The sequence below is a fragment of the Trypanosoma brucei genome, chromosome 4 (assembly GCF_000002445.2).
Source record: "Trypanosoma brucei brucei TREU927 chromosome 4, complete sequence".
NCBI lineage: Eukaryota > Euglenozoa > Kinetoplastea > Trypanosomatida > Trypanosomatidae > Trypanosoma > Trypanosoma brucei.
In genome coordinates, this window is record NC_007277.1 from 1,195,834 (window position 1) to 1,221,802 (window position 25,969).

General features: G+C 47.5%; 4 protein-coding genes across 4 annotated transcripts, besides 11 other annotated features; all 4 read right to left on the bottom strand.

Annotated features, from left to right (window-relative positions):
* Nucleotides 1–25,969: part of a sequence feature (sequence corresponds to BAC RPCI93-3I12) that runs on past both edges of the window.
* Tb927.4.4470 (receptor-type adenylate cyclase GRESAG 4, putative) lies at nucleotides 468–4,283 on the bottom strand (the record flags this gene model as incomplete). The annotated part of the gene is made up of 1 exon (XM_839503.1): nucleotides 468–4,283. One exon carries the CDS (start codon nucleotides 4,281–4,283, stop codon nucleotides 468–470), a length of 3,816 nt encoding a protein of 1,271 aa, XP_844596.1.
* Nucleotides 5,588–5,618: a sequence feature (AT_rich).
* Nucleotides 6,723–6,744: a microsatellite.
* On the bottom strand, nucleotides 8,091–10,934 carry Tb927.4.4480 (hypothetical protein, conserved; the record flags this gene model as incomplete). Its single annotated transcript, XM_839504.1, has 1 exon — nucleotides 8,091–10,934. The coding sequence occupies one exon, from the start codon at nucleotides 10,932–10,934 to the stop codon at nucleotides 8,091–8,093; it is 2,844 nt and encodes a 947-aa protein (XP_844597.1).
* Nucleotides 12,458–12,478: a microsatellite.
* Nucleotides 13,257–18,536, bottom strand: Tb927.4.4490 (multidrug resistance protein E; the record flags this gene model as incomplete). Its single annotated transcript, XM_839505.1, has 1 exon — nucleotides 13,257–18,536. The coding sequence occupies one exon, from the start codon at nucleotides 18,534–18,536 to the stop codon at nucleotides 13,257–13,259; it is 5,280 nt and encodes a 1,759-aa protein (XP_844598.1).
* Nucleotides 19,575–19,595: a sequence feature (AT_rich).
* Nucleotides 19,596–19,645: a microsatellite.
* Nucleotides 19,757–19,777: a microsatellite.
* Nucleotides 20,788–24,300, bottom strand: Tb927.4.4500 (hypothetical protein, conserved; the record flags this gene model as incomplete). Its single annotated transcript, XM_839506.1, has 1 exon — nucleotides 20,788–24,300. One exon carries the CDS (start codon nucleotides 24,298–24,300, stop codon nucleotides 20,788–20,790), a length of 3,513 nt encoding a protein of 1,170 aa, XP_844599.1.
* Nucleotides 25,315–25,344: a microsatellite.
* Nucleotides 25,463–25,494: a sequence feature (A-rich).
* Nucleotides 25,762–25,802: a microsatellite.
* Nucleotides 25,927–25,969: part of a sequence feature (GA-rich) that runs on past the window's edge.

A 25,969-nucleotide genomic window follows, 5' to 3' on the forward strand; every position in this document is an offset into this window, starting at 1 on the left:
ATGTACAGATATGTTGGATTGTGACACAATAAGAGTCCATATGATAATTGTATATAAGAGTGTAGGAAAGGGAACTATTATAATGGATAGCGTTATATAAACCATAACAGTGAGAAAGTAATTCAACACACATTTCCCTATACACACATCATTCATGTATCCGATACAAAAACATAAAACATCACTAGGCACAAGAGTAAATGTGTAAATAGAGCATTATAATATCATAGACTGGATGCCAGTAACAAAAACAAAGCACACTAGCAGTCACAGTTAACATTCAACTGGCAACAGCATGGGAGACATTGTTCAGTTTCATATTCCTTGGTTGTCTAAAGGTAAAAGAGAAAGAATGGGTGTGAGGGAATATGAGGAAAGTTACAATAAGCATATGGAAACATGCAGGAAGCGATGCACAGGTATTAGATGTTGCTAGTATTTGTCTCCAACAATATGATGTCGATATTTCAACTATTTTTTCCATTGTCCCCGAGAGATGTGCCAAATAATGGTTCACGTGAATCAAATTTCTCCAAGGTGCCGTTAAACATATTAATATCTATTGTACTACAAGAGTATATCGAAAAGTCGAATTTGTCAGTCGGTGACATACATAGGTATTCTGTTACTTCCATCGGTGCTTCAATTCGAACGGAAGGTAGTGGATGCTGCCGTCCTAACTGGCTAACATCGCAAATGCTATGAGATGGAGGACACGGCTTTCTTTCCGCGCATACTGCTGCAGCTGCGGCATTGCGTATATTGACACTCATTACCGGCCCAGCTCTTACTGCAATATGACGTATAACGAGCCGGAATGTTGCTTTATCCCACCTATTCTTCACACTTTTAGGTGGAGGGACACGCCAGCGTTCACAAATAGATGTGAGCATCCTCTGTCGCTGGGTAGCAGGGAGAGTACTAAAAACAGTGTCAAGGGACTGTGCAACATGCAACGAGGAACCACATAACTCATGTGTAGAAGAGCAAATATCGCTTACATCAGTAAATATTCCTTCACTTTCTTTGCCTTCCTCCTCAGCTTCACGGTCAAGGCGCAGAGCAGCAAAGGTACGGCCAGGTACAGCATTCAACTGGTACATTTCCACAGGCTTCGGCACACCACGTAGCGGCACATCACCCAAAGGCGTTACATTAATTTGCTCACGTTCCAAAGTACTTAGTGCATGATACGCCGCAAGGGTCATCAGCACCTGACCACCGTTACCAACACTCTCCGTGCGTGCTGCCATGTTGGATGTGCGTCCATAATAGTCGTAACCTTTCGTTACTTCATCATGACGAATATCACACAATCCAGTATGAATCCCCACACGTACACGCAACCCATTCCACAGTTGCCGATAAACCTCAGGGTCCAGGCTCGCAGTTGGTGGTGTGTAATCACTGTCATCTTCCGCACGCTTTCGTTCGAATTCACGGTAAGACTCATCAAGCTCAGTGGTCTTCCAGTCATGGTTTAGAAAATCACGTTGCAAGTCACATGCGAGTTGTGCAGCAGCGAAGGGACTTTTACACGCAATCATAAAAGAGTCTCCAACAGTTTTCACTTCGTAGCACTCATACCGTGTGATGAGGGAGCGGATCAAACGGTGATGTGTTGCCACAAGGTCAGGCATTTGCTCAGGGTGTGCTGCCCACTGCGCTGTACTGCTCTCGATGTCAGTGAATATTAATGTTACGGGGTCTGTTGGTTCCTTGGGAGCATTATTATTGTCACGGGCGTTCCGGCGTGATGATCTTATGACAAGTACCAGAACCGTAACAAACAGTGCCAATACAACAGCGCAGCTGACTGCAATAGCAGCAATGTGTCCCGTCTTCATTGTGGGTCCGCTGTTTTCATTTTTTAACATTGCAGGAGTGACCTGAGTCACCACAAGAGACACGGAAGGATTCAGAACACGTGACATCGACCATACAGAAATATGCGTCGCACCATAGTTCACAGCACAGTGTTTCTCTTCAAATGAAGCTCCGTTAGTACACTTGTCATCAAAAGGACCATATCGCATATCATCAACTGTAATGACAGATTGGCTGAAGATGGCGTCTACAAGCTCCTCCGGTGTTACATGTCCCATACGTTGCAGGACATTTATCATTGCACGTGCGGTGACATATCCAAGTAATGACAATGGCTTCCACTTCGACTCATTCTGTACAACTCTGTGGAACTCACGTACCAAATCGGATTCCGTGTTCTTATCTCCCCAATGTGGCAGATTCGTTGCGAATAGCAGACGGTCAGCAAATGGCTTGTCACGGAAGGCACTCACAAGTTCATCATAGAGTAACGCAACATCAAAGAACGGGACAAAGATACGCACATTATGGTGTTTGCCAAGGTGAGAGAGGATTATGGGGATATCATCTGAGATGAGACCTGCAACCAACACCTCACCTGCAGTCGGTAGCTTGTCTCTCAAAGTAGAACCTTCACCACTCGCAACAAAGGAGCTTAATGACGCGTTAAAGATATCAAGCGTTTTTTGCAACACTTTCCTAACTCCTCTCGTATCACCACTACGCACAATGGCATGCATCTTTCCTGTACCATTTTGTATGATATGCTCAACTATCACGAATAGTTGTTGCTCAAGTGTTGGTGACAGGTGGATCACATTCCTTCTGGGGTTACTCAGTTGTGGTGTGAGTGTTATAGGATCGATGAATGCCATACCCTTCGTCGACAGTAACGAATCATCCACAACACCAAACACAGCAGTTACAACTCGCTTCTCCACTTCATCATACAGAGCTGTGGAAGTATCATGAGATTTCGAGGATAGCCAGTGTAAAAAGAATCTATCAGAGTGACCAAGTTGACCCTTTCCAACAACATAAAAGGCACCATCGTATATTGCCTCTGCAGTACGCAGTGCCTTTGGGTCATCAGTTAGTTTAAACATGATGCCACTCAATGGGGCGTACAGCTGTGACAGGTCTCGATAACAGCGAGATGAAGTAAGAGTTAATACACCTTCCTTCATAGGATGTAGACGGAGATCCTTTCCCATCTTCTTCATGTACACCACATTCCCACCCTGATTGCATAAACATGATGCACCCCGCTCACCCGCCATACCACGGCACTCACCACCAAAGTCACCAACAACAATATCATCAATTACATAACGACGTTGATTGTAAAGTGATGTAATAAATGCATCCCTGCTAGTTAGCCATTCGGTGTATGTGACCGTCTGTTTCAATACCTCTCCAGCAATCCATCCACTCACCATCAGCTCAGCTTCAGTGTCTTGCTCGGTGAAGTTGCTTTCGTCAACATTTAAGTTAACATTCCAATGTCCGGTGCCACTCAGAATATCTTTCTTTTCCTTCAGGTACTTTGCCATATCACCCCTAAAACGTTTGATTGCATCATAGCCATCATCCTTCGCAAGTGGATTAGTCCCAGTTATTATTATCTTATCAGGCACAAACCTGTCTCTACCCAATTCCTTTGCCCACTTGTTCTTGATGACATATTGGAGTGTAGAGGGTATGAGCAAATATCCGCCTCTCGTCCTGCGGTCATCTAATGATTTCATTAGAAATCTTTTCGTATCAGGGATTGGAGAGCCAAATACAATCACACCCTGAGGTCGAGTATTTGCAAACTTATTCCACTCTGCACTGAAGCTACTGTCATCCGATTCCTTACCAATTTGACTCTTCAATGCAAAAACACCACAGAATTTGCGATCCATCCGTGTTGTCAATTCCACAGCAAGCTCATATTCATCATCACCATAAGAAACATCTTTCAAGTACATGAAACCCAGCCGATGTAACCGTAACTGAGTGATAGCATAACGGAGAAGAGCAAGCATCTCAGCAGCGGGTGATGCTGTCAGGAAGTACAGATTAGGATTCCAACTGCGTACTTTACTGGATCCTGTGAAGGGTGAGAAACTAGTCACATTCTTTTCTTTGAAATATTTCAAGAGACCTAGAGTGTTTTTATCACCCACAGGTCCCAGTATAACAGGGAGTTCCTCACCATCATGGGTTGTCATGTGTTTCTCGAGATAGTCAGCATATTTAGAATCATCCATGGGTGGAACATATACCACTTTCACATTAGCACCTAAATGGGACCTTCCGTTGGTAATGGATGCGTTGAAGCCTGCAGTAATAGGATCATATATCTTTGCTGAAATCTTGTTACTGTATAACATGTTGTATATATTTACATTAATCTGTGCTGCTGATGCTGTTGTGTGGAAGAGTAATGGCAGTAGAAGTAATTTAAGCATTCTTCCGCCTTTGCTGCCTATCTTATTCGTTGGGAACCTTTTGTTTTCTATCTTTTTTTAATTTTTTTGTGAGGGATGAGTGGTAGAGTTAGTAGTGTAGACGATAGAAAGAAGAAAAAGAGCGCTTGTAAAATTAGTGATGTGTCCGTGTTGTTTTGTTGTGCAATTGGGGATTGCTCATTACTGTTATCTTATTTTGTTATTTGTAGTGGTTTCTTGTTTTGTTGCGTGTTAATTGAGTAAATCTGTTTTTTTTTTTTAAAACGGCGTCAAGCGTGATGCTATATTTGCTCTGTGTTGTTATGAAATTTATGCCGACTCATGGCCTCAGACGTTTTTGGATACTTTGTGTACCGTCTGTGTCTGGTCATATTTTTCGATTTCTTGTTTTTTTTTTTATCCGACTGTACATTTTACCTTTCTCCTGTTATATTATCATATATCTTTTTCCATCACGAATATTATGTTGGTAATATAGTATGCGCTACGATGGGGCGCGCCCAAAGACTTGTGTGATGTGTCTGTTTACGTCCATGTCTGTAGCTGTTTATTTGTGGGAGTTTAATTTGTTTTTCACCTGGTAAGACGCCCTTTCGTGTGCAAAATAGGGGACACTTAGTGACGAACCTCTTCTATTTGGTATTATTGGTAATACCTCATCAAATAATTGCATTGCATTGCGTTATTCCTGGTTCTGTAGTTGGTCAGACATGTGGCAATGAGTTGCCCCATCACATGTATCGTGATTTATGAGTATCACATATACATCATCTTAGGTAAAAATACCGCTCATACAGGACCATACATCGATATATGGGGAGGGAGTTTCTTTATGTTGAAGGTCACGACGATATTAATAAAACATTACCTCATACGTTGCACGTGAGGTGGCACCAACTCCTCCCACAGAAGTTGTCATGTTGCTATTCCGCCTTGAAGTTTAAAGTTCAGTGCATGTAGAATCGGGAAACAAATAGTGACAGCTTCCAGTTCTCAGCATACATTCGGCACCGCTCGTAGATGGAGGGGGCGGGTGGCACAGTACTCACGTTTTGTCGTTTTATCGTCTATTTTTTTATTTTAGTCTGTTTTTTTTTCTTTTCTCTGAGCCGTGCTTTTTTGCGAACAAAAAAAGGGGGAAACCTGCGTGCAGGGGTGATCAATAAGCTCAAATAAATCCCAGCACTTGCCATTATATCATGAGTCAACGCTAAAATGAATACGAATGCAAACTAATGAAAGCGAGTGGGGATGAAAAAGACGTTTGATGAGCCGTGCGTGATCTGAAATCCATCAGAGTTGCCAATTTTATTTTTATTTTTTTACTTTTATTTTCCAACACTTACACCGCCAGGGCGTCCACAACCCTTTCCTTTCATTTGCATCTGTCTTATAACCGTTTCTTCCTCTTCCTCTTTCTCTCCCTCTTCTCACGTTACACTGCTACTCGCTTTACTAATCCGCTCCTATTCTGGATGCCTCTCCATTGTAAAAGGGGATCCCATTAATTCTGCAGGTTATAATATCAACAATGTTTCTCCATGAATAATCTTATGTTTTTGCGACATGAAACTTCTTAACTCCACGGAGTAACTTCGACTTAATAACGCAACAACTGCATCTTCTTTCTATTCCTTCATGCAGCCTTTTGTGTGAAAATAGGGAAGACACAACAAACTGAGGAAGAAAGGCAACAACAGTGTGACAAATAGAGAGTTTCAGAGGAGGGGAAAAGAAAAAGAATTCATCACAGAGTGAAGTGTGAGCCCAATACGAATACAAACACACATGCAGTGGGGAAGGGGGGGGGGAAGAGAAAATATGTACAATCACATGATATTACCAGAGTGTATTTTCTTATTATTATTATTATTCTTCCCTTTACTTGGCCGTTTATCCGCTAGTCACGAAGTAACAGGAACGTCCCACCTGTGTCCCTCTTTTCCCCCGTCAGTACATCTTTTTTCTTACTTTCTTTTTATGCCCTAACCAAACCTGTTGACAAAACTGGATAAAAAAAAAAGAAAAGTTGAAAGGCGTGACCGTGAACAATAGAGAAGTAAAGGAAAAAATGAAAATTAAACCCACAAAAAGAAAATAAAGTAAAATACGACAACAAACAACTAAGCATGGACGGTAGTAACACCATGGGAAGGGAGCGTTGGAGGACCTCAGTGGTGGTAGTAATACTCAGCTGAGTCCCAGAATATGCTTACGCCTGCGTGCCCGGGTATGTGCACCCAACACTAAAGTATAAGGAAGGAAAACGAAGAAAAAGAAAAAAAATCGAAAAGGCGCAGTGTTGTGGAAACAAAAACAAAAAAAAAAGAAAAGGAACGCATTTGCACACGTGAATATCCGCACATATGCACGCATGCACCACGCGAACCCCACTACGCACGACATTATGGATGAATGGGAAATGTTGTAAGTGCCAACATATATATATATATATATATATTTGTGAAACAAGAAAATCAGGAGATAAACTTCCTTCCCTCTTTTCTCACTCAATTCCATCCATTCACCCCCTTTCACTTCACTTGTGTCGGTTCATCAACATGACGTTCACTACAATATGGCGCACTGTATGCCACATGAACGCAGAAAGCGAAAAAAAGAAAACAGCAGGCAAAAGAACATTGACAAGTAGCCCGTCCCTCCCCATTTTGTCTCTTTTCTCCTTACATTTCTTTTCCTGCACGTATTCTCCCTTCTCCCACCCCGCTCTTGCGGTAATTGCGTTATTGCTGCAACACCCTTTCTGAACTCTACTGCACCCTTCCTCCCATAGAAAGCAAAATGATGTGCTTATATATTTATTTGTGTGTCTAATTGTTTACATGATTTGGAAGGTGACAGCGTGTGTGTGTGTTTGTCTGTGTGTGTTTATCTTGGGGGTGAGGGAAAATAGATGAGAAAAAAATTCACAACACCTCAAACAAACTTGTGGCCTCGTCAACCTTCCCGCAAAACTCCTTCGACTCCTTTTCTTATTTCCCTCTGATTTTCCACCTGTCGTTTTCACGGTGAGAAGAGGGAGGGAGGCGTGCACTTTACTCAATGTTAAGTTAAGTACAAGTGTTTTCACACCACCATCCATCCCCTCATCACCGATGCACATGCACAGACGTTGTAAAGTGGGCAGGTTAAAAGAGGAGAGTGGAGAGTCGTGACTGCCCAACAGAAGGGTGAAAGTAGTGGGAAGGGAATTGCCACGCCACCAGCAATAACAGTAACAATGACGAACAACAATGAGACAATATAATAATGATGACGGTGGTGGAGGCAGATAGACTGCCGGTGACCGTAAAGTTATCACAATCCGTTACGAAAACCATAGGGGGGAGGGTGGGTGGGGAATGAGAAGCTCCTCTTCAGCCGGAGCGTATACGCGATCCGCTCGCCAGCAGTTACATAGCACCAGTACATGTAAATACAAATGTATAAGCTGAGGTGTGCTTCTGTGCATGACTATCAGTATACGAATCTTGCTGCTCATAATTCCAGCCCTTTTAAACATAGTGCACGCGGCTGCGATATGTAAATATGAATAAATAAATATATCTAAATGTGTACATCTGCCGTGACATTCCTCCGCTCCCTCGTTTCTTTACATCCCTAACTCACTTCATTCCTAAAATTTGGCAACAGTGCTGCTAACCACGCACGGCTTCACTACATTGCCCTCCCGCATTTCTTCATGCTTTGTTCATGTTCCTGCTACCCGTGCTGCAGCACTCGTTGACTGACCACACACATAAACCGCTATGGCCTCACCGGCTCAATTCAGTTGCTATCCTCGAGTCATCCCTCATGTTGCCGAAGGGCCTCACTGAGTGCATTCTCCAACTTGAGCAAAAGCGCGGTGCGAACTCTACGGATTTCAAGCCGCCGCCGTCTCCCCTCCGCACTGCGTTCCTTTTGCTCACGCAGCTGCATGCGGAGTCGCTCAATTTCCCCTTCACATATTGCCTCACGCTGTCGTTGTCGCTGTAGGTCTCGAATAAACTCAGTGCCGAGGTTATTCCCATCCATGCAACTGCGGTGGCAATGGGAACCTTCCAGTGCGAGCTTCAGTTGGTACTCCGTGATTTCCAGCTTTTGCCAGACGCTGCGCAGTTCCGCCTGTAGTTGGCGCACAAGCTGCTGAGCCTCGTTCTTGGCGTGCATTTCATTGTTAAGCCGCTCTTCCGCCTCGCTAACCGCGCATTGTTGCACCTCCAAACTTTGTTGCATGTCGTCTAAGCGTCGCTGCAGGAATACCATTTCCCCCAAACTGCTGGCGTTATGGCCGAGGTTAGACGCAGCTAAATTGCAAGGGCGAACGGTTGAATCATAAGGAGTTTCTGGTGACTCATTTCCGCTGCCGCTCGCCGATGTACAACGAGTGCCATCGTCAGAAGTAGCTCCCATCATGACGGACTCCAGATGTTGAATGCGCGTGTGAGCGGCGCGCAGCTGCTGTTCCAATGCCATTATTGTCATAATTTCCCCTGAGGCAATCGCTGTAGAGGCATCCTCATCGGTGTTGGCTATGTTGTGATTTAATCTCCTTGCAATGCTCCTTCGTGGCGAGGGGGGGCCGTCGTAAGCCTCGTACCTTTTCAAGCGTTGTTGAAGTTCATCCCGCTCTTTCCTCAGCTTGTTAACCTCATCCTGCGTTGCTGCTAGTTCATCCCGCATCAGCACGAGCTCTACCTCCCCCGGTTGGTTGCTGCATATGTCGCTTAGTTGCTCCTCCAGTTGGTGGACGCGCAGAAGTAGTTTTTCCCTGTCCCGGAATACACGAGTAGTCCCCAAGAGACTTACGCCACCGATGGAATTCACAACCTCTGTTGAGCAGCCAAGGCCGTCGCGTGCGGTACTTCCTTCGAGATGGGAACCTGGGCCAACCCGTGGGCTGTGACATAACGAGGAGGTCTTAAGCCGCTCAAAACGCTCACGCAGCGACCGTGGTCCCTGCTCAACTTGGTTAAACGATGACATGCAAGCCTTAAAGCTGAGTGTTGGTCTCGCAGGATCCGCTTTTAATGACCCTAACCCCCCAGCCGCTAAGGCCGCTTTTGCTCCGAAACGAGGAGCAGTCGGGCAGCTGTTCTGTAGCCGTCTATTCCGACTCACTTCCTTTCCCGAAGTGCGTGCGGCTCCGAATCGCCCGGCAGCCGCACCCCCTACTTTTTCCGCCAACTCCCCAGTTTCTCTAATACCACCCGCAACGCTGCCTCTTGGACTGTACAAACTTCCTGGGTTTAAACTTGTGCGATAGTGCCCTTTCGCCCCAGCCGCTGCTACGTCGGCAACGAGTGCATCAATCGCCCTTATTTCCTCCTGCGCGAGCTGAACATACTCCTCGTTCTCCTCCAGCTCGCGCAGCAGTGCCACTCTGTCGGTAACTGGTGTAATATCTGCAGCTCTTGACGCGTCTCTAAGTGTTTTCAACCTGCCAGCAGCCCGGCTTGCGTCAAGCATTGCCTTCACCCACTGATGAAGTGGTCCCAAAGTCGGGTGCACACGTGACACACGGAGGTGAGTCCACTGTCGCAAGAATTGTTCAAGCTCCTCTAAGGGCGAGCACCCATTTATCTGCGAATCACGCCCCGTCAATTCTGCAATGTTCAGGTATGCGGTCAGTGGCTCGCACCTTATGAGTTGCTGAGGGAGACTCGGCCATCCCCCACTTCCAAAACTTAGCCTCATGCGTCTAATTCGAGGGAACCCTAGTAATATCAACATAGCGTCCATAACAGCGGCCACCGCCGGTGGTGGTTGCCGAAATCTACGGATATCCGCCCACAGTGATTGGGGAACAGCAGAAAGGGCGGCATTTGCCAGAGTCAGCTGCAACCTGAACTCTATATACTCCTCCTCAGCAGCATGCAAGAACAGCAGCGCTTCCTCTTTTCCACTGGTGGTGTCATAATCTTCGGCAAATGTTGGTCTCGCTGTCATTTCATCGTTGTCAACACTTCCGGTAGCACCATCACCAACCGCAGCGGCGGAAACAGCAGTAGCGGAGAGAGAATTACTACCCTCACCTGTGGTATTCCTTTGACCAGAGCGGAAGGATTGCGTGAGCAGTTGCAGTTCCGTAATGCGAGAGAGGGATGTATCAACTCCGTAGCGCAGTTGCTCTCGCCGGCGGCGTAGCTCCTCCACGTCTTTCAGGGTGAGATTCTCCTCTCTCTTCTTTACAGCGACCCCCGGTTCTCCCTTTGGGTCATTTGCAATATCAGCGGTACTTGCACTAACGATGCTGTTATCGCTATTGTTGTTTCCGGCGTTGTCGTCCTTGACATTACCACATGTGCTATTCCTCTCTGGAGTCCAGTGATTTTGACCCCGACACGCCTGCTGTCGCTGCGAACGAGCTCTTGGACTCGGTGTTCTGCAGGAGCGTGGCATTACATCCCTTGTCAACCTGCGTCGTGTTCCCATACAACTATTAGGGCTCCTAGTTCTGATTCCTACGCAACTGAAGGCTCTGCGGGCAGAGATGGGGCTACTTTTTGTATCTGGAGTTCTGCTACCACGAGTCCCAACACCACTGCGGCGACACGTATCAGGTCCATCCAGAATGTGAAACCCTCTTCGTCCGCTCCGACACCGCAAGCTCATTCCGTCACGCTGCTGAGCGCACCGCGTGCTCATTTGCTAATATGCTGCAACGCGAAAGAGAGGAAGTGTCTGTGCAGCGAGCGTGAACGTTCAGGGTAGCGCGACACAATACAGGGAATGCGACAGAGAAAATGAAATGATAAAAAGAAAAAAAAAGAGTAATATAAAATAGAGATTTGCTTGTAACAGCCGACGATGAAGTGGAAGAAGCGCCTAAGGACAACATAAAGTGGTCAACGTGTTAAAATGAACGCGCAAGCACAAGACTGTGCAAACGGAAGTGTGTTTTTCTCCGGAACACCAACTAATATGCAGCAAAAAAAAAAAACATTCAAAACGAACATCTTGCTGCTACAATCATGACACACCTCAAACAAGACAGACAAAATCAAACAATAACTGCTGTTACTACCATCACTACTACCGGCATGACGATGTTGTATTCAAAAGGGATGAGGAGGAACCTACTCGCTCCGCCCCTGCTGTCTGACTTTACCCTTTATACCGTTACGTGCCTTCGATCCGTGCAAAACATTGGACTCGTTCCCTGGATTTTCCCTCCATTCCTTCCCTTATTTCCGTCTGGTCTTCCTTTCTTAGAGTTGATTTCAGATTTACCCCTGGTTACCCATTCGACCCTCCCCCTGTTTTCGTGTAGCCGCGACGCGTACCGTTGGCAGAAATCCCGCAACGTGAGGCTTCGCTTTTAGAAGCATTAACACATGGGTGTGGAGAAATTAAACACTACAACGGCAGTAACCAGAGTTGCTATTTATCATTATTATTGTACAGTTTCAAGTCATTGTAGGGACCTCTAACCGTGAGTCGTGTGAACAAAAGAGATGATCTGCGATTTGAAGGTTCAAAAAACGAAGTAAATGGAAGTAACAGAAAGAATTGGGATGGAAAGCCAAACAAACCACAGTACAGACCTCACGCAACCACCATGTGAAACAAAACACGGGATTTTGTCATGTTCACTTTGGTGTAACGCCGCTTTGTCTCTTTGCATAATCCAAATATTCCCCAGGTGTGGTTTGTGGCAGTCCACAATTCCCTTCAATCTTCGCACACATACAATAGTTTGAAGGAAAATCCCCCGACGCATTATTGTCTCCGCATGCATAACAACCCAAAACACGTAGTCCTAATATAATACAGCCTCATATGTAAAGGAGAGGCAGAACTATCATGGAACCTTTAGTATACACGTGTGACTTCGCCAATCCGTCCCAACGGAGCACATCAACATAGTTCATCGTATGAAGAGAGTCGCTGAACCACTCGGTTCCTTTCCATTTTCCTTTTCTTACTTTTGCACCTGAACTTACGACTTGTTTCCCAACTTGTGCTCGCACCATAATCTGAAAGGACAACACAGAACGTTATTGGAGGAAATACCATTTCAGTCCCACATGTTAACGACTTCCACATGTATTCAAACCACAGTTAGAGGGATGTTTTACTTGCCAATGCGTTGCACAGCGTCCCCAAGACGGCTGCTCTTTCTTCAAGTGAATACACCATAGGGCAGTGAGAAGAATCCTGAGGCGAAAAATAATAATAATAATAATAATCGAAGAAAACGATTACATATTCTCTTAAAATAAATTATCGAAAACCACATGCCGGAAGAAAACGACCCGATGGTGCGATGGGTGAAAGTGTTTAATGTAGATACACCATTATGTGTCAAAGAAAAAACACATGGCCAAACAACCGCAGCACCGACCAATCCCTACCATCCCCACGAAAAGAGGCACAAGAGAGTAACAAAAGCGCGCACACACACAAAAAAAAAAGAAGCGAAGGTGGCAGACGGACAAAATAATAATAATAATAACAATCACGCATCACGAGATATTCCCACGCCCCCCCCCAAAAAAAACACATACACACACAAACGTGCCATGTAGTTCCGTCATTTTCTCAAATGATTATTCGCTCACCGGGAGAATAAAAAAAAACAAACAAACCGTGACAACGAAGTGCAGAGGCTGTCACTCTGCCAGCTAACTGGAACACTTGCAAGTGCATGCACGTATTAGGTTTTAAAGTAAAGAAGGGGAATAACAGAACAATAAACTGATACGACAGAGGAAGCAAAAATAACAAAAAGACACTCCAGCGGTTCTGCATCGTTCTGATCCCAGGGGGGGGGGTTTCACATAAACACTCAGAAAAAAAAATGGATGTTGTCTACAACGGTAATAAAATTGTTGACGAGAAAAAAAAAGGAAGACCGTGACTGACCCGGATATTAAGCCGATATATATATATATATATGTACTAACTCGCGTATGTAAGAGAGCTGAAAAGGGATAAGAGACTTGCACACCCTGATCAACACTCCCATTAACGGGGAAACGAGTCTCTCTCTGTGGCTTCCATGAAGTTCTTGAGTGCATTTTCCCCCATTGCTGCAACCATCCGGGAGAAGCGAGAGTTTTCATCCATCACCAAATCTCTTGGGCGTCCAGTCTCCACCACACGTCCGTCCTTCAGTAGTAACAACAAGTCATAGCTGGCCAACGTGTGAAGACGGTGGGCAACGGTTATAACTGTGTGCGTGACGAAGGTATGACGAATGGCATACTGCAGCTGACGATCCAGTGCGGGATCGATGTTTGCGGTGGCCTCATCCATGAGAACAAACCTACTGTCGCGGCGAAGCAACGCCCGGGCCATGCATAGTAACTGCCGTTGTCCGACACTGAAGTTGGCTCCACAATCTACTACACGACTTCTCAAACCCTCCGCACTTGAGGTAATACGGTCCTGCATGCCAACAAGGCGGAGTGTCTCAAAAATCTCCTCGTCACTGCTGGTGTGAAGAGGATCGAGGTTATCACGCAGCGTGCCGTCAAACAGCACCGGGTCTTGAGGAATCACCGAAAACAGCTGACGGAGCTTACGCAGTCGGTAGGACCGGATGGGATGACCTTCAATGAGGATGTTACCTCCCTCAATATCCACCATGCGGAGTAGCGTGAGGAGCAACGACGACTTGCCACTACCAGTGCGACCAATGACGCCAACCTTTTGCCCAGTCGTAATCCTAAAGGTTAGATCCCGCAACACGAGCGGTTGGCCTTGGCGGTACCGCATCGATACATTGCAGAACTCCACGGCTGATGATGTTGTATAATGAAAATGACGGGATGGAACGTGGGCAGTTGATGGTTTGTCTGTGCCGCCATTCTCTTCATCGCTCTCAGCACCGCCTGTCACACGGATTGAAACACATGACCCCCTCGCGGCCTCAAAGTCGTGCCCATTCGGACCACTCATCCCATTAGTGGGACGATTTACTTCAGCACCGTCCGTTCTGTTTTTCCCAGCACTTGCAACACCCTTCTTATTTTTCTTCCTTTCATTTTTCTCCATTTGTCTGTCACGCTCCTCTTGCTTCTTAATTGCCTTTTCCATATCCTCCATCAGGTCTTCGTGTTCAATGTTGTGGGCGTAGTGCAGTACCCGCTCCACACTGTTCATATTCGCTTCCACAGTGGCAGCCTGGCCCACCATTGATGTGAGAATCGTGCTGATGTTCACCGCCATCGTCAAACTCAGCGAAAGGAGCCCGACATCGACGGTACCGAACTGCAACACCAGATAGACACCGAGTCCGGAAATGGCAGTGAGCACCACAGTGACAAGAAGATCAATGCGGACCGCTAACCAGCAGTTGCAAACCACCTCCACATATGAGCATGCCGACACAACATCGACACGGCGAAGAGCTTCCGTGAGAAAGGAAGGGGTCTTCCCAAAAGCATCCATGCAGCTGCGACCCGCTAGCATCTCACCGAGAATTGAAAAAACGGGTGAGCTCACGCGATTTGTCACGCGCCGCAACTCACGGTTAGCGTTGTTGTAAAACAACATCAACCTGTAATAGATAAATCCGCAAGGAATGATGGCCGCGATGACAAGATACTGCGAGGCAACCATCACAGCAACAGAAGAGGTGAGAGATAAAGCACACTGTACAAGGTATACGATACTATCGGGAATAATTTCGTCGATGTTGGTCATATCTTTAGAGAAGCGGTTAATCACGCGACCAAGCGGTGTTGTGTCGAAAAACGACATGGGGGCTGCCACGACGGAGCGCAGCAACCTCTCAAAAAGCCTGTAGGAGCCTGCACGAAGAACCCCATAACCGGTAGCCCACCGCAGTGGGGAACAAAGTACGCTGGCGAATACGAGTCCCCCGTACACAAACAGGTACGTATTAACGGGCAAGTTAAACGTCTTCATTGTAAAAAATGAGAGCCATAGAAAGGGCGAAACCATCACCACCTCAGTCAGCACAAAAAGAATAAGTAGAGGCACACACGTCTTGGCGCCACCGCTGGCCGCTGCGTACCGCGCATAAACAGCAAATGGCACAGAACCTGTGGCTACCTCTTCGTCTGTCATAAGCTTCCCAGAAACTTCTTTTTTCCCATCCTCCAATGGACTCAGTTTTTGGAGTTTGGTGTGTTTCCCATTCGCGGCTCCAGTTTCCGCGGGGCTGTCGTCACAGTAGTCGTCGATAAGGGGACTTTCGCAAGCTGCGACGTCACCGCCATTTCCATGACTCGTAGTTTCAACATTATTTAAAGGGTCCCATGTAGTTACCCCGTTATCGCGCTCTCCAGGTCCCATCGTGTCATCACGCTCCCGTGGCATCTCGGTAGATATGCCTTCGTGGGTCTCATCACAAGCACTGTTATCATTCGCACTTTGACCGTCGTTTACGTCGTCATCCCCGCGATGGGAGTCTCCGGCTGCTTCCCCGGTGAAGGTTTTGTATTCCTCATAGTTCCCGGTAAAAACAGTGGTTCCTTCGCTGCCTAAAACCACAATCAAATCTGCGTGCCGAAGGACATGCAGCTGATGGGTAGCAAGTACCCGCGTGGTGCCGCTTAGCTCACCCAGCAAACAGTCCTGCAATACCTTTTCGCCAACATGGACGTCCAATGCGGAAAGGGGGTCGTCCAGAAGGTATACGTCACGCTCAGCATACAAAGCGCGGGCGAGCCCCACACGTGCCTTTTGCCCACCACTGAGGTTCACACCATTTTCCCCAATCTCCGTTTCCACACCGTTGGCCAGCAATTCCAAGTCACAATCGAGCTGTGCGCAGCGGAGCGCCCGGCGGAAACGGGCCTCGTCCATGTCGCTGAAGAATAGAATATTTTCCCTGAGCGTTGCGTTCATTATCCATGGCTGCTGCGGGACGTATGCCACCGTCGCTGGAGCCCTCAAGGTGCCGCTCGTAATTTCATATCCACCGGGCAACAACGACTCAAGCAACGTCGACTTGCCGCAGCCGGTCTCACCCACGATACACGTGAGGCTTCCTTTCGGAATGCGTAGCGTGACATTATGCAAGAGCTCTTTCCGGCGTACTTCGTAGTACTCCGTTGTACCATCAGCAGCACCATGGCCATGTCCATGACCGTGCGCGTGTGATTGGCCGTGACCGTGGCCTCGGCCCCCACCGGCGTTGCCATTGTTATTTTCGGTAGTTTGAATGTCTCCTCTGCCTTCTCTGTCATCCGCATCATCACCGCCTTCCACACGGTCACCGGTTATACCACCATTACTTTTCCCCTTTTTATTCGCTTTCTTCAGTTCGCTTTCGCAGGGAGGTAGCTTGTGGGGCGCGTACGTAGATATCGCAGCGTTCATGAACTCAATCACCGCTGTGCTGTCTCCCCCAATGAGTGACCAACGGATATGGTCTGGCCCCCTTATTTGTCTTCCGTCTCGTTCATGTTTTTGCATTTCTAAAAGACCGCTCTCCACGTCGTCATTCTCCAGAAAGGCGGATATGCGCCGCATCGAAACAATGAAACGGCTGAACGCTGACACCGACACGGGGATCATAATGAATGGCATTTGAATGAGGCGGAACAGGGCAATGGTGGGGAAGACAACAGTAGGTGTTAGCTCATTTCCTAGGACGTGAAAGAGTACAAACACTGCGGCAACAACCAGCGAAGGGACGGCGTTGGACAAAAAGGCAACGATTATATACATGTGCTGAATCGACCGCAAGGCTTTGAGCTCCTCCCGTCGCTTCTTCTCGATCTGACAGACAAGTGCTGGCTCCCACGACATGTACTTTGCCACACGGATTCCGGAAAGAAGCTCATTCGTTGCCTTTAGGCGTTCGTCCCTCAGCCGGGCGATGGTGTTTAGAAACCCAAAGAAACGTCCCATGAGGACCCCCTGCAGTGGCAAAAACACAAGCACAACACCGAGCCCCGCCAATGCGCTGAGCCCAACCAATTGATAGAGCAGAAGGGCCCCAACCGCCAACCGCAATGGGGCGCCTACCATTATAGGCAGTAGGGTTGGAAGTGACCGGGCACTCCCCACATCGTTGCTAACCATATTTACAATGCGGCCAACACTCATGTCAGGGTGGGCAAGCCCCTTTCGCGCGACTGTAGCGCACTTTGTGAAAAGAACAGTAAGCAAGGCATTGTGGAAAGTGAGTCCCACACGACGCGACATCTGTGTAAGCTTATTACCAGCGGCACTTTGCACGAGTGAGAAAAAACAGAGGGTTGCGACAAGTGCCACTCCACCTTTCCAGTCCTGATCACTCATCTGCACATACTCAATGTACTTTTGCAGTATGACAGGGGCCGCAAGCTGACAAGCATCCTGCAACATTTGAATAGGGATAAGTATGTACACGCTAGAGCCAAACGTGTCAAAGAGTGCACGGGCAACAGATATGTGCTTGGGTGGCTTTTGTGATGTGATGGGCATGAAGATGCCATTTTTGTACGTCTTCCGGGTGGAACCCTGTGGGTTCGACTGCCTTTCCTGTCCTTGTGATTCAAATGGCGAAATAAAGACGATGTCGCCGACAGCCTCACACGTTGCGGTGTGGGCCCCGTCCGTGGTAGAAAAGAGGTGCTCTCCATCTATCACGCCATTGTGAAAAGGCATCACATTTTTCTCGCCGTTTGTATCCAATTCCTCCCCCTTCTTCTCACGTTTCCGCATGCTTCTCCTTTGCTCCCGCACGCGGTGTCGGGGCGCCGACTTCCACTCGACACCAGCGTACATTTGTCTCGGACGCCGCAACTGTTGAACCGGTCCCACCCATCGCAGCAGCCCAACACTTTGTCGGTCACGCCTGTGCCGCACGACAGCAGCATCGTCTCCATCTGCGGTATAGGAATCCCACCCGAAACGTCTGAATTTCTGTTCTTCAAGCGTTTGCAATAGCCGTAGACCGCTATTGAAGGCTCGCACATCACGGGTAGGAAGAGGAATATCCTCCGGGACCAGTGATACGCCACGTGCCGCCAGGGACATCAGCGGCCCCGTCCAAGTGTGGTATAACCTACCGAACAAAAAACCGGCACGGTCTTCTGGCCGCAAGGCATACGGCGGTTCCGGTCCAAGCAGTGCGTGAATCTGCGCTTGCCAGAGGTGGCGGCGAGTGTTGAGTTGCTGCTCAGAGCGCAGAAGAATGTCCATTGTTGGTTTCGGAGTGACGTCCGCTGTAATGTGCACCTCCGTCGTTCCAGCGTCATTGGTGTCGGTGTGGTTGTTGCTATCGTTACTGTGCCCGCCGCGGAGCAACGGCTCACGTGACTCCTCACCAGAGTCAGCGTTCATGCCCTTGTGCTCACACGTTTCGTATGTTTCGCCTATTTCTATCGTTCGTTCGCTGCAACTTATTCGTTGTAGTATTTTCTCCACAGACACTTCCTTCTCCTTCTCACTTCCTGCCTGACTCACCTTGAGTTACGAGTATTTTCCAAATAATATTTTTCACCTATCACTCGCCCGATTGAACTTTTTTTTCCCCCCCGTTCCTCCCCTTTTCCTCTTCTTTGTTGTTGAGAATCTAAAAAGAAAATAAAAGTAGAAAGCACCCAAACAAATGTACAAATGAAGTGATAGGGAAACTTAACCGAAGCATCCGCAAAAAGCAGACGTGAGGGGAACGGAGTATTACTGATTTCCACAGCATTTCTTTTTCATCACCTCTTCACTACTTGCCTGAGTGACTACCGCATTTCCCTCCGTGTTGTGTTGCAACATGCAGAATTTGCATGTCGTCACCACTCGTTACCACTGCTGTAACTCCATACACTATGGTGAACAAATTTGAATGCCAATATTCCAAATTAGTTGTGAGTTCGTCAGTTCAGTCCCTCTCAGTGCCCTCTATGTGTCTTCCCTGATTATAATTTCCCTTGCCGTCATCGATCCCCAGGTTGGGTGCCCTAACTGGCCACCTTAACGCAAATATAACATAATTCAATTCTTTCCCTTATAAATGACAAATTTGAATATCCTCTTCCTACTTTCCTTTGGATGCGGCCTTGACCACAGAAGTGAGAAAGTCAAGAAGTGTGTGTATGTGTGTGTGTGTAGGGGGGGGGTACTCACACATGAATACATCTCTAAAGACATCGATAGCAGTAGCCTACAACAGTGAAGATAAGCAACGTTTACCGTAACGAGAAGACAAACGTCGTTATGCATGTGCGTTTTTTTTTTCTTTTCCCTCTTCTTTCCTATACCCTCACAACCACTGGAAGGGGTTAAGCGCTGTCCAAACCAGGCCGAAAGACTGCAAAGTACTTATTTTCTCCCTTTTGCCCAACATAGGCAAGTAGTGGGAAACACACAAAAGTACTGAATACGTATATTATATATATATATATATGTGTGTGTGTGTGTGTGTGTGTGTGTTTGTGCGTGTTCATGTGTGTATGCAGAAATAAAGCGATGAGATACTGCACATGAACAAATACAGCGCATGAATATAAATACAGACATGTGTATAGACAAAAAAAAATGGAAACTCCAACAACTCCCCCCCCCCGCACACACACACACACACACACTTCCCTTGCCACAGACGATCATCTTTTCCCCAGCTCCTTTTCTTGCTGTGATTATCTCCTTCTCTGTTTCGCCGGCACATTTCAGAGAGTGTAGGACTGGTTTACGGGAGCGTATGTGTATGGGGTGACGTGTTAGTAAACTGCAAGGGAAAGAAGATATCAACTGGGTAGACGGAGAAAATGGTGCACATGTGAATATTTCGCGCATATGTGTTGTGACAGACACACATTGGAGGGGTTGAATAAATAAATACTTGTAAACATATATATATATATCGTATTTATACATGTTCATACACATGGTACGCATATTTAGACGATTTGCACTGCAGCTGTTGAGATGCTCACCTCCAAGACAGTTAAAAGGGCAACATACACGTTCCCATACCAGGGTGAAAAAAAATGTGCAACAGACAATGGAGATTTGCCACAAATGACATTATTGCACGGAATCGGAGGCAAAAGGAAAAAAAAAAAGCAAAACCACCAACTTTAAGGGAAGGGAAAGAAGGGAAAGAAGTTAAACACTGTCTACAAGTCATGCACCAAATACCATTCAACCTCACGCACTGACCGTCGTACAGACGACGCTTCTCCAATCACTGGCGGATATCTCTCTCCTTGTTATCGCCTAACGATCTTATTTTCATTGCCCCTCCCCCTCCCCCCCGCAGCGGGGCCACATTGCACAACCCGCCAACGTCACGAGGAGAAACGTCCATATTTCTAAAGGGAAGAAGAAAACACTCACTGTGGTAAAACAAGAGTGGCAAAATCAATAAAAATAGGTGAAAAGACAAATATGTGCGTATATATTTATATACACAACCATTATAAACATGAGCAAAAAAAAAAAAAGAGGAAGATGACTGCACGCCCCAGTACGTCCTTCACATCTCCTGATGAGTACCCTTTTCGATGTTATAAAAAAGAAAAAAAAAAATAGAACCGAAGCAACAGGAAGTCACCCGTAAAGGTTACGGCTCCAACTTTCACAAAAGTCAAGGTCTTCAGTATTCTAACTTTTTTGCCCACTGTTGTTGCAGGGCCTTTCGATCCGCCGCCTCTTCCTGGTGCACTAAACGTCGCTCTCGCCGCTCCGCCGCTTCCAACAAAAGCAGTTTAATGTTAATTTCTCGCTCCTTCCTTCCTTCCACCAAAGGCTTAGCCTGCTTAATCTCGCTCGCTCGTTTCCTACGTGAACCGCTGCAAGCAGAAGAAGAAGAAAACGCGCTGACAACTGGTGGCGCTATAACATTGACTGGAGGAATTGAGGGCGTTCTCGTGGGCGACCGCTGTACAGCAGTTGGCATCGGAATAGCGTACCTCGTTAGCGCCAAATCGTCATTAGGAATACGGAGATTGTCGAGCTTCAGCGGTGGCACAAAAGCCGGAGGAAACACAACGATGGCGGGGCCGCTCCAGAAGTGCCAAAAGAACCACCACGAGTCCTCGTCACTGCAGTCGGATTCATCATAGTAATCATCGCTAAACGAGTCAGCATCGTAGCCCTCCCTGATTCTATCATTGTAGCCCACATGCTGTCTGCTGTCTTTCGTGCCTCGCTCAAAACTCGCATGACTTGTCATGCCGTCGCTGCTATTGTGTGTGTTATTGATGATTCTATCCCTAAGTTGCACATCGTCATCTGCAATACCCGCAGTTTTATCTACCGTTTCGTCCCTCCGGTGCACATGAAGCTCATAACCCCGTAATGAACACGATGGCCTTGTACGTTCGGCCTCTTCAGGTCTTCCATGTGACTTTTCTACACGCTCCGTCACCTCCCCGGGTGTGTTGCTATCACTTACCCCATAGCAGCAAGCACTACTCCCACTGCCACTGCCACTACCTCTGTTGAATTTATGTTGCTGATTGGGCTGATCAGCTACACCATACGATTCGCCTTTCGTCCCTTTTCCACAACCTGTGTGAACATCGCCTCGGCTATTCTGATGACTTGTTTGCACCCGAACCCGCTGCTGGCAGGCCCCACTTCGCATACGCAGGAGAATCGAGGCCGCGGACGTCGAGGCATTCACTGAACCCGCGTCCCCAACTGGGGGACCGGCTTCTTCAACCTTTAACAACCGCTGTCGTGAGGGTGGTGCAGTGGCGGAACGTTGGAGTGGTGCGACCGGGAAACTGTGACGCTGTTGGGGGCACCGGTCATCCCGATGCGCGCAGTCCCACAACTGTGGCCCAATCCGCCCTGATGTACAACGAGCGAGACGGACGGAGGCGACACACAAGTAACCGCTTTCCCGCGCCGCACCGCGAGCCACGGGATGTGACTCCACCCTGAGCCTGTTGCCCAACTCCTGCTCAACAGGCGGACACAAACCGCTCGAACGCCGCACGAAGGATGGTACAGTCTCAACGCCTTTTAAGGAGGCCGTCACATTGATGTTTCGGTGTACGATACCAGAAAAGTTAGATGGAGTCGGCTTTGGCCCAGAAAGGTAAGTGCTGTTCCTGTCTTCCGTGGGGGGATTGGGTTCAGAAGAAGTCCTGTTAATTGTGTTGCGGCCACTGGGGACAACGCTATGACTAGCAGCGGTGGTGTCGGCGGGAGGGCATGGCCTGTTCCGATGTGAGGCAGGAGGTATCGGCCGGCGCGCCGCCCGCTCCAGTCGACCGCCTGCCGTTGTCAAAGTGACAGACACTGCGTGACCGCTTTCCTGCTCCTCCTCCTCCTCCCCCTGCTTACAGCTGCTACTCTTAGCGGTGCCGTTATCATGGACATGACTGCGCGTACTATAGCAACTACTACCGTTGTTGAACAGTGGCTTTCCGTTTTCTGACGGTGATGACGTAAGCCTTGTCCCGGCACTATGGCTCCTTCCAAGTCTCACTTGCGTCACACTCCTGCTGTAGCGCCCAGACCATAAGTTATAACCGGGTCTCAGCGCACTACGGAGCGTATGGTCCCTCAGCGCGGCCAGTGACGGTGCGACCGCGAGCTTCGCTCGACCACTATCCACACCCCGTACGCTGTGTCTAATAAACGGCCTTTGCCCAGAACCACCGACGGGTGTGCCGACGTAGCTATGCAAATGAGAGAGATCCGTCAGCCTCGTCCCCAGATCCTCTGACTTCGCCCTACCGTCCAGCGTTCTACACCTCGCTTGCACCTCACCCGCCACTGGCGCCTCCTGGGTGCAACTGTTATCGGTACCACCAACGACTCCGCGGGTCGAAGTAATGGTGGCCGTGACGGCATCGCGCCCCGCACGTAACTGTACCGGTGCTGGGATAACCCTCGACATCTCCTTCCGGTGCCGACTGTCTGCGGAGGCTAAAGCACTCGCATGCTCCGGAAGTCGGGCACTTACCTCTACAAGCATTTTAGCAGCGCCCCTGGATTCAACCGAACTGTTCGGTTCCGCCGCACCGCCACAGCCATCGTCAAAGGAAAGGCGCCTGGAAACATCTGCTGGTGCGGGGAATTTCTCAGTACAGAACATACACTTATCAGATACAACCATGCCCTGTGCGCCACTGCAGGCAACGAGTGTTGTGTCCGGAACAGCAGTCGCCGCGACTTCTGTATTCACATTGTTGCTGTTGTTATTTGTTTCCGTGGCTCGAGGAGCTGCCACGTGGATAACGTCATTTGTGAGAGTAGCCGCGGCTACCCCACTCTCTCCATTACGAGCAGAAGCCACACGAGTGGGTGTTGATATGGAAGGATTAACAGACGGGTATCTTCCAGCGGGGATGGCATCGCGCACATCCCCCCCGCGCGCATATGTACTAAGCGCTGATCTAGAGCTGTTAACGACCCGCATTTGTGGTGAGTGTGTTGCAAACCCTAACTTGCTGTTTGCAGCACCCACACAGCGGATACCACTACTGCTACGCGTCACACCACTGCTTACTCGTGGGCTAATTTGCACGGACGAAATCCTTTCACTTGTAAGCCAGTCAGCCCCATATGGAATACGTACCCCCTCACTTGTACTGATTCTCCGCCCACTGCTGCACGTCACTGACCCAAGCTGCGGTGTTGACTGCATTGGGGCCATCACTGACCTTGCCCGCACATATTTATCCTTCATGTTTCCATGAGGATGACAAGTGGTTGATCTCACGGGTGCTTCTGTAATGGAAATCGGCCTTTCCGGTAGCAGTAACGAAGGCGATGGCAGCGATGAAGATGTTAGTAATGAAGTCGTGGTTTGCGACCCTGCTGGATCTTCCCAATTAGTCGAACTAACGCGTCCATCGGCAGCTCTCACGGCAGATGACAACGGTGCCCTCATTCTCCCCGCGGATACACTCCTACTGGCGATCACGCCACTAACAGAAGCAAAGTACCTATTATTACTACCGCCGTTGCCGGCATTATTATCATTTGCCGCCGTAACGCTGTTGGTGCAGGTGTTGGATGAGGTGTAATGCAAGGACTTGCGTTCCGGTGCAACGTTGGTTGCAAAAGTGTACTGCGAGCGACGGCCTTCCACCAACGGCTTGTCCTTCCGCCACGAGTCGCCCACCTCACGGCGTGGGCACTCACTCATGCGCAACGCCGCGTTCTATGGCACACAAAAGGCAGTCAGTCCACTTAAAGTGGTGAGGGTAAACACGTATACAAAATATATGTATATACGTGCTGTGTTAGTTAAGCCACCAGTGTAAGCATTCAGGTGTTTTTTGTGAGGAAAAGAAAAGCCAAAGAAGAACGCATGAGGAAATTCGGGGTTGCCAAGACGGTGCCAAGAAGCAGGTAAGGATGAAACCAGATAAAAAAAAGGGGTGCATAAACAAGAGTAGCAACCAAACTACAACGCCACGTTTAAATATAACTCATCACAAGCACAGAAATCAACATATATGTTTATATGTATGCATATATACACAAACGTGCGTAGGGAAGCGCAACTACCTTGACACTTTTCCCCGGAGAGATGTGGGGAGAGGGGAGGGAAGAAGCATTAAAAAAAAAACAATAGCAAAAGGTGAAAGAAGCAGGATAGAAGGCTCACATTTTGTCCCCCCCTCTTTTTTAATATTTACTCTTTCTTTCCTCAAGCATAAAACCCAAATAAATATCACTTTCCCTCCCTTCGTGGTGTGATCTCTCAAATGCATCAAAAAGAAAGGAAGGCGACGTCCGTTGGGGAGCAATAAAGCATATGGTAAGCGTGCCGAGCAGGTAGAGGGTGCAGCACAGGTTCAGAGAGAAAATTTAAGTATAAATCAGTTATCAAGTCCTTAATCCATCCATTCATTACCTGCCTTCACCGCACTCTTTCCCCCTCCCTCCTTATCTCCTTATCACCATCCTTTTTTTTTCTTTTTTTCTTCTTGTTTATACGCATCATCTCTTTCACATTCCTTTTCATCATCCCGCTACATTAGCAAAATAGAAGAGTACATTTCTTAAAATGGTGGAGGAGTGAACAAGTTATGGATTGAAGGGGGGCGTGTACGACTCTCCCATAAGCGCGGCTTTTTTTTAAAAAATTATTTGTCTCTTCCCACAAGACAAAAACAAAAACAACTCATCAGCCGATCAGTTACACCAACGACAGATATATATATATATATATATATATATATATTAAAAAATTCTCATTTAATCATTTTCTTTTTTCTGACCTCATAGAAATAAATCTCTCTTCCTCTCCACGGGTTCAAACACATGAGAATGATGAAACACGGAGTAGAGAGCGAGGCAACAAAAAGAAAAAAAAGAGAAAAAAAAAGAGAAACGGTGGAAGGGGGGAAAGTTAAGACTTGTAGCTGACAAATGTCAGGCGCGAGACAGTTCTCCGACTTGTGATTTCCATGCATAAAAGGCAAAGGGAAAAGGGGGGGGAGAGAGAAATGAACATTGAGAAATGGTTCCGCTACACGCTTTGGTCAGAAGCATGTGCAAAAATAAAACAACAACGAAAAAAACAAACAAACAAAAAAAGAAAATGCTGCTGGATGCGGGCATAACCGTCTATCATACATAATAATGGAAAGGAAGAGGAAAACAAACAAACAAACAAACAAACAAACAAACACACAAACACAAAAGGTGAGTAGGTACAACGTATCAGGTATTCACCACTAGCCGCTTAAATTACACATTTCATGATCCTTCCAATAGTATACAAATGTCACAGTGACGAGCAAGCAGCCTTTGAAACTGAATGGAAGAAAAGAAACATAAAAAGAAAGAGAGAAATAAAGGAGAGA